General features: G+C 52.9%; 4 protein-coding genes across 4 annotated transcripts; 2 read left to right on the forward strand and 2 right to left on the reverse strand.

Moving 5' to 3' along the window:
- Window positions 1–169: 169 nt before the first annotated feature.
- SEPMUDRAFT_76512 (uncharacterized protein) lies at window positions 170–1,107 on the forward strand (the record flags this gene model as incomplete). Its single annotated transcript, XM_016910144.1, has 1 exon — window positions 170–1,107. One exon carries the CDS (start codon window positions 170–172, stop codon window positions 581–583), a length of 414 nt encoding a protein of 137 aa, XP_016764996.1. The 3' UTR covers window positions 584–1,107.
- A 14-nt stretch (window positions 1,108–1,121) lies between these two features.
- SEPMUDRAFT_146002 (RmlC-like cupin) lies at window positions 1,122–2,432 on the reverse strand. Its single transcript, XM_016903397.1, has 2 exons — window positions 1,432–2,432; window positions 1,122–1,348 (listed from the first exon to the last, which is right to left on the reverse strand). The coding sequence occupies exons 1-2, from the start codon at window positions 2,408–2,410 to the stop codon at window positions 1,194–1,196; spliced, it is 1,134 nt and encodes a 377-aa protein (XP_016764997.1). The 5' UTR covers window positions 2,411–2,432; the 3' UTR covers window positions 1,122–1,193.
- Window positions 2,433–3,421: 989 nt separating this feature from the next.
- SEPMUDRAFT_112900 (WD40 repeat-like protein) lies at window positions 3,422–5,210 on the reverse strand (the record flags this gene model as incomplete). Its single annotated transcript, XM_016901003.1, has 3 exons — window positions 3,422–4,923; window positions 4,980–5,007; window positions 5,127–5,210. 3 exons carry the CDS (start codon window positions 5,208–5,210, stop codon window positions 3,422–3,424), a joined length of 1,614 nt encoding a protein of 537 aa, XP_016764998.1.
- Window positions 5,211–5,444: 234 nt separating this feature from the next.
- SEPMUDRAFT_146003 (protein serine/threonine phosphatase 2C) lies at window positions 5,445–7,660 on the forward strand. Its single transcript, XM_016903398.1, has 4 exons — window positions 5,445–6,061; window positions 6,116–6,198; window positions 6,254–7,566; window positions 7,627–7,660. The coding sequence occupies exons 1-3, from the start codon at window positions 5,460–5,462 to the stop codon at window positions 6,784–6,786; spliced, it is 1,218 nt and encodes a 405-aa protein (XP_016764999.1). The 5' UTR covers window positions 5,445–5,459; the 3' UTR covers window positions 6,787–7,566; window positions 7,627–7,660.
- Window positions 7,661–7,734: the final 74 nt, after the last annotated feature.

Consider the following 7,734-nt stretch of genomic DNA (forward strand, 5'->3'; position numbering starts at 1 on the left):
AAAGTTGCAGACGAGAGATAGAAGGTGGAACTAAGACAAGAGAGATGCGCGTTCTGGGATCCGCGCGAGTCATGTAGCAAGTTCTAACCCGGAAAGCTTGTGATGGATATTTTGATGGAATGGTTCGAAGAGAACAACCGTCAACCGCCCGACACAGTTGCGCACAACCATGCACTACCTCCATCCACGCTCTCGTACCACCGGCACGCTATTTACCACCACTTTGGCCGTCTCCTTCCTCGTCGTCGCCCTGCCTCATCTGCTGCCATGTCCCGTTGATCGCCGCCAGTTTGCCGACAGTTACGAGACTCCCGATGGCCGCATCATGCGGCGACGAAGGAAACGCACTGGCGATGCTGATGCCGATGAAGTCGTCCGCGACGGCGAAGACACCACCATCGTGACAGCTGCCACCGACGGCAATGGCGGGCGACCGAAGCGGGAATGTCCCATGCCCAAGCCCAGCGGATTAATGGGCCAGATGATGGGCTTCAAGGAGGCAACGCCACCACCACCAGTGGCCCAAGTCGTTGTGCAAAGTCTGGACAAGAGGGACCTACGACAGACCCGTAACGACACCTGAAGCACACGCCCGAATCTACCAACTCATTGCTCCCCTGGGAGCAGCAGCCCAGCGTTCATTTACGCGTCCGAAAAGCTGTGCCTGAATGTCAACATGAACCAGTGTCTCAGCGATCATACCTCATCTGTGCTCCGCCCTATCAGTGCCACACCATGGTGTACCGCCGAGGAGAACCAACCCAGACATGGGACAGACACAAGCAGTCGTTTGGGAGCATTGCATGTCTGTGTTCAAGCTCCGCAACGGCCATCCTATCTTGTAGAAGCCCATCACAAGCTTTAAGATTGGGAAGCGGACACAAAGACAGACAGAGGGCTAGCTAGGGCCGTAAACAGAGTCAGAGACAGACGGAGAAACAGAAATATACAGACAGGGACAGGTCCGAGAGAGACATAGAAACATAGAGACTCAGAGAGAGAGAGACAGAGGGGAAGAGGGGAAAGAAGAGAAGAGACCGAGCACAGAGGAAGAAAGGGGGAGAGGGAGAGAGGCTGGAAGAGGTCGCGACAATACCGACCATCACTGTCGTCAGAGAATGAATGAGAACCACGCCTTTTTTGAGTCATTACTTTGGTCGATTTCTTGCGGTTACAACTTTGTCGAGATTCCATCACATGGCTCTCTGACCAATTTCGGATTGCCAGCCCTCCGCGCGCTCGAATCCGTTCACAAACGTACTGTAATCCATCACCGCTTGCCTTACTTGCGTCGGGTCCGTCAACACAAACGGGCCATATTGAACTATGGGCTGTGACAAAGGCATGCCTAAACGGTAGCAAAGTCAAGTTAGCAAGCATGATCGCAGACATATGGCACGCCGGCTATAATTCGGATGATGGATATCTTACCTGCTACCAAAATGAATCTGGCATTCTCCTTTGCACTTTCTGGTACAGACGCAATGACCTGATCGCCCTTTTGTTCGAACACCGTATTATGATATTTCTCCACTGCTTGTGTCGTAGCGCCCGTGTCCCAAATCGTGGTACCCTCGAGAGTGTACGCAAAAGAATTCCATCCCGCAGGAATGGGCTGCGCGATGCGTCCGCCAGGACTGATGGTTACATCCAGGATCCAGACGGGCGTGTAAGCCAGTTCCTGCAGTGAATCGACACCGTACGAGCGCCCCGAGATGACTTTGACCGTCACTTTCCCATCATCCGACTTGGCGATTGGAATTTCCGAACCTCGCAAATCGCGATATCGAGGCTCACAGAATTTCAATTCCTTGGGGAGATCGACCCACAATTGCAGACCGACATTGGCAGAACCATCACCATTATCGTGGGGCATTTCCGCGTGGACGGTTCCTTTGCCAGCCGTCATGAATTGTAAATCGCCCGCAAAGAGTGTACCTTTTTCCCCCGTGAAATCTTCGTGATCCACACCACCGCTCAAAAGATAGGTGATGGTTTCTTGGCCGCGATGAGGATGGTCGGGAAAGCCTGCGGGAGGTGCCACGCTGAAATGATCGAGCATGAGGAAAGGTGTGAAATTGCGGAGTCGGGGTGTTCCAATACTGCGTCGCACTGTGGCTCCTGCTCCCTCGGCTTGCTCGATCGCTTCGAATGTCTTGAGAATGCCACGAGCTTTGGGATTCGCTGCATTCAAGGACGGGTCCTCTGGAGGAATCACTGGGTATCCTACCCATTTCGTTGTATTGGCCATGTTGGAGAGAGGCTTGGAGAAATTGTGGAAGTTCTTGCTGAGATGATGGAATGCCCTGGTCGAGTGAAGAACGCTGCGCATGTATTCCTTGATGCTGTCTTGTTGCGTGAAGTATAGTGAAAGGGTGATTGTCAAGATTATTGAGAAGAGGAGCTTCATCAAGGCTGAAGGAGAACCCAACCTTTATACAGAAAAATGTGAGTGATAGAATCTGAGTGAAGAGAAGAGATGGGAGGCTTATACAATGTTGTACTGACTGTACATTCTGGCTTACCACGAAATGCAACAATAAGATGCCTAAAGAAGAATTTAGTATGATTTCTGACAGTCAGCTAAATGTTCTTTTTGGGAAATATTGCTGTATTTTCTGATCCACCAGCTCGGCCTCGGTTCTGTTGGACCACTTTTTCTTACCGTACTTCAACCAAGTGGTACATGTAGGAGGTAGCCTGGAGTCTGCAACGTTGAGATACTCTCTTCAGAGCAAAGCTACATCGACGCTGGTGCAGGACAGTTGAGATTCAGTCAACACCGCCCGGTGTAGAATATAACTCCCAAAACGAAGGAAGAGGTACAGACGCATGCAAGATTTCAAAGACGCACATGAGAGCTGAGGTGTGCGGGCGGGATGGCTTACCTTCGCAGGCCAAGGTATATTTTCGAATGCAAGCTACCTTACCTCCAAACTATCCGAAGTAATCCAGGTACTCTTCTGAGAAGGCCTTCCATGACGATGCAATCGAAATGGTCTTCGACATGTTGACCTCGCTAGTGAATGAAGCACGCAGCTTCTATACATGCCCAAGCGTGGGTATAGGCACAGCGTCTATTGTATTGCCGACTTTGGCTCGCTCTTTAAATCCAGACCAGCCACAGACGAGATGAACAGATTTGCAGCAGCCTTTCGAGAGCTGGACGTCTTGTACGGGGAGGAACTATTCCGGGTCAGTTGAAGACTAGCTGAGCTGGGAGCCGTAATGAAGTGTATGGCCAATGGATCTATTCCAGCGACTTACTCTCGTTATGAGTATGTGTCTGATAAGCCTAAGTGAGCGGGCAATCAAGAGCCCGCGGAGACGTGATCGCTGCTCATATCACTACTGTGCCATTCCGCAATGAACGATATCTTGCATCTGCACATGACTTCGACGGCCATCGATAATGGTCGACTCAAATACCGTCCATGGCGTCTCTCGCCCAGAGCTTCACGGTTCTGTCTCGTCCACAGGATGCAATCCACTTTGAGTCCGCTGTCACATCAACCGAGAGCACAGTGCCGTCATGCCCTGTTAGAGATTTGCACAACGCCCAGTCGTCCGCCGAGAAGATGTTGACATTCTTATCGAAGCCGCTGCTGACGACGAAGGTGCCGCTCTTCTTAGGCTGAGGCTCAGTAGCCACGTCGCTGTCACCATCGGCCATGATTGTGTCCATCTTCTCGGGTGAAGTAGACAGTGGTCCGTCATTGCCCTTGAACCATCTCAGGTCAGACACACCACCAACATGAGCACCTATGCTAGCGGTTTCTCGCACGGCACGGAGATCCCAACATTTCGCAAAGCCGTCAGAACTGCCAGTCATGACGCGATACCCGTCGCAGCTCCAGTCCAGTGCATGAACGGGCCCAATGTGCCCTTCGAGGATCATGGCAGTTCTGCCGGTTCTCAAGTCCCAGATGCGGCCGATCGAGTCCAGCCCAGCAGATGCTATAAGGCTGCCATCCTCGTTGAAGCCAATAGAATAGACTTCTTTGCTGTGACCCTCTTGCAAGAGCAGTTCCGTGGTAGTGTTGACGTCCCACAAACGCCACGTCGTATCATAGCTGGCGCTTGCAAGGTAACGTCCTGAAGGATGAACGTCTATCCGACACACTCGCGCGCCGTGACCACTCAGTGTTGCCACGGGTGTGTCTTGGGCCAGTGACCACAAGTGTATCTCGTTATCGGCTGCACTTGTAGCAAGATTGACATCGCCTGATGCAACATTTGAGCCAGGTATTGTTGCGCCTGGGAACCACGTAATGCCTCCAATCATGCCCTTGTGGCCTCGCAACGTCAAATTCGTCTCCAGTGTCGGCACATCCAGCAGCTTGAGAGTGCCTCCCCAGTCTCCGCACGCTAGCAGCTCTCCATTGGGCGCAAATCGTGTTAGGCTGACGGGACGTTCGCTGGCGATCTGACTGCCAAAAAGTTCGACGCTGGAAAGCTTCTCTTTAATGGCTTTCCTGTGCTTCACATGCGTGGCCACGGGAATCTTGCTCTCTTCCTTCTGACGCTTTAGGCGCTGAGCAGCGCGCGGTAACGAGTACCGCGCAATATCTCGACGTGCTGACAGAAGATCCTGGCTTCCCTCGATGTAGAATTCGCCTTCCTCGTCGCCGTCATCCGCCTCTTCAGCATCTGCCATCGAATCGTCATCGTCGCCTACAGCTCCTCCCTCCTGCTCGCGCAATAGCAAGTCGCGCAGGCGTTCTCTTCGGTCCTCTTTGCGCTCGCCAAAGAGAGTGATAGGATGACCTCGGGCACGGAGCTCGGTGCGCACTCGCTGGTCGTCGGTGGGCACAGCGAGGGCTGCAGCCTTGCGTTTCCGCGCGAACTCATTGAACACTGTCGAAGCATGCTGGGCCTCGCCGCCGATAGTTGTCGCAGGTAGGTGGTAGTTGGTGTCGAGGGCTGCTCCATTGGTCAGTCGGGAGCTGTATATAGATCGACAGAGGCAGACTACGTACGGACACTGCTGAGGTCAAGGGTGGTATCCTGCCGAAATCACCATCAGTCAGTCTGTTTGGAGTGCCTCGCCGCTTGCGCGTGGTCGGTTCGTGGTCTGGCATGCGTGTGAATATGGTGCAACGGTTGTGAGGCGTGTGAGTGCTTACCTCTTTCTCATCGTTCACATATGCCTGACGGGACGGATGCATGATGGCGTTGTGGTTGGTGTTGGTGTATACCTGGTAAGGCATGTAGTACCTCAGGTGTTTTCTTCAACAAGCTACAGGTACCTACCTCCAAAGTATCTCGCTCAGACTGCTCGGACTTTAGACGAACCTTATTTGCGGAACGTTATTCCTACTGGCAGTTCCTACATACCTTACTCTCAACAGACTCCTGGCAGAAGACATCCTCATCTTGCCATCTCCCTCCTCCTTCGCTGCTTATAAGCGCATATTCCATGACCATCACCACCCTCGCCGCTCCGACCATGTGGTAATATGTTGCTGACCGGCGCGGTCCTCTTCTTTATTCTCGCCTCCGAGGTCCATTGGCCTGACATGCTGCTCGGAAGACAACGTTTGACTTCCGCAGCCACGAAGCAGTCCATACGATCACAGTCCCAATCTGCCACTGCCGCCGCACCTGGATCCTTCACCTATCGCCTTGCTGCCGCTGCCGCGCCCAAGCGCGCACCACCGAGAGTGCCCAAACCAGGCAGAGACCACTGGAACTATGCCTCGACCCACGTGAATACCAACCCGCCTTACCTGCGCTCAACGAAGCCGGCCTCTGGCGAAGATGCATTTTTTGCCACCACTATCGGCGGAAGCCCGCATCATGTCGCCTTTGGCCTCGCTGATGGGGTGGGTGGATGGCAGGATCAAGGCGTGGATCCCTCCGAGTACAGCCAGGGACTTTGTGGTCTAATGGCTGGCTCTGCGAATATATATGAAGGCCTGGCAGCTGGCAAGATCTTTAAGCCGCGAGAACTGCTCCAGCAGGCCTACGATGCAGTCATGGCCAATCCACGAATCGCAGCCGGTGGATGCACAGCCAGTTTGGGCGTTGCAGACAAAGATGGCAACATTGAAACGGCAAAGTATGTAGAACTCGTATGTGATGCATATGGGTATCTTTTTGACAAGTGACCTAGTCTTGGTGATTCGGGTTACCTCATCTTCGGCCCTGGAAAAGTGGCCCATAAATCCATTGTCCAGACCCATGCTTTCAATACACGTACGTGCCCGGTTACTCGTGTTCTAGGGTCAATGCACTGCTAATAGGATGACAGCATACCAGCTGTCTAAAGTCCCGCCCAGGATGCAAGCACAACATGCGATATTTGGAGGCTCTACATACTTCAGTGAGACTCCTGCTCACGCTGATGTTCAGAATCACAAGCTCAAGCACGGCGATGTGGTGATCTTCGCCACGGATGGTGTCTGGGATAATCTCTCCGCTCAGGATACTCTGCAGATTGTGCAGCGTGTGATGGAGGATGGCGGCTATTGGTTCAAATCGCACAACTTTGCTGGCGCAGAGACTATGGTCAATGAGACACTCATTCGTTCCTTGCCGCGCGCCATCGAAGTCAGTGCGCAGGAACCGTACTTGCCCGGACAGCTCGCAGCGGCCATCATGCGCGAAGCCAAGGTGGCTGGTTTAGATCGCAGGCGAGAGGGACCTTTTGCCAAAGAGGTGAAGCGACACTATCCACAGGAAGGGTGGGAAGGTGGTAAACCAGACGACATTGCTGTGGTCGTGTGTCTTGCAGTCCAGGAGGAGACCACCGGTGCTGCGAGCCCGATCAAGGCAAAGCTGTGAGCCCAACTCACCAGCTGAGCAGCTTGCACCTCTGCAATCAACACTTTGTCCAGACGGCGTTCTGTATCCCTGCATCTGATGAATGAGCCAGGAGATCATTGATGTTCGCACCAGCCTGCATGGGTTTTGGGCGAAGATGGGTGTCAGGTCAAAGGCCCTCTTTGGCCGAAGACTCAGATCAATGCACTGCCATGACTTTGAACACACGGAAGAGGTACCTGGCGCACTTATGCGATTCATCTTCTGCATCATTGATGATTCTGGCCGGGCACCTCGCGCATTCCGGGTCAGAACGCGTGCTACATTCAGTCACGATTCAGGGGATGGCACGGGACAATGGTCGAATAGATCTGCCATCACTGGCATGAGGCTTTCACACTCAACGACGAGGCTCGGCGGCAAAGAACCTCATCAACGCACTATCCGGGACCACGATAAGAGCATAAGCGAACAATATATACATGAAAGTTGCGCTCTTTGTACGAGCATGAAGCTCTCCAAGATGGGCACACTTTCATGCCTGATACTACCTATCGCAGCCTGGTGTCAGCCTTTGTATACTGGTCATGAAGCCTCCCCGGATTTCTTCCAGCCAACATCCTTCTGGGTGTTTGCGAGCATCATTGTCCACGCATTGATCATCGACTCCGCTGCAAAGAAACATACGCAACTTGCGCAATGCAGGCCAACGTGACGTCCCAGTCCTCAGTACATGCACAAATCTTAGCCGCTGTTTTTACGAATGAATTCACAGTTGAGACGGAGCTGCTTCCATTGCAGGTGTGCATATGGCTCTTCTCCCTTAGCTGTATTGGTGTGCGTACTGACTTTGATGTGCAGCAGGGGCAACACGAGTTTTCCTCGATACAGCACTGGAAAGAAAAAAAAAACCAAAATCGCTCAAGTCCTCTGTGCTGTCTCTCTCTCTCTCTCTCTCTCTCTCTCTCT

Source organism: Sphaerulina musiva (genome assembly GCF_000320565.1).
Source record: "Sphaerulina musiva SO2202 unplaced genomic scaffold SEPMUscaffold_1, whole genome shotgun sequence".
NCBI lineage: Eukaryota > Fungi > Ascomycota > Dothideomycetes > Mycosphaerellales > Mycosphaerellaceae > Sphaerulina > Sphaerulina musiva.

Excerpts from the sequence above, each read along its gene's own strand:
- SEPMUDRAFT_146003 (XM_016903398.1), top strand. The coding sequence starts at position 5,460 with ATGTTGCTGACCGGCGCGGTCCTCTTCTTTATTCTCGCCTCCGAGGTC. Across the intron at positions 6,062-6,115 it reads GGCAACATTGAAACGGCAAA|TCTTGGTGATTCGGGTTACC; the intron begins GTATGTAGAACT and ends CAAGTGACCTAG. Across the intron at positions 6,199-6,253 it reads GACCCATGCTTTCAATACAC|CATACCAGCTGTCTAAAGTC; the intron begins GTACGTGCCCGG and ends ATAGGATGACAG.
- SEPMUDRAFT_146002 (XM_016903397.1), bottom strand. The coding sequence starts at position 2,410 with ATGAAGCTCCTCTTCTCAATAATCTTGACAATCACCCTTTCACTATAC. Across the intron at positions 1,349-1,431 it reads CAGATTCATTTTGGTAGCAG|GCATGCCTTTGTCACAGCCC; the intron begins GTAAGATATCCA and ends GCTACCGTTTAG.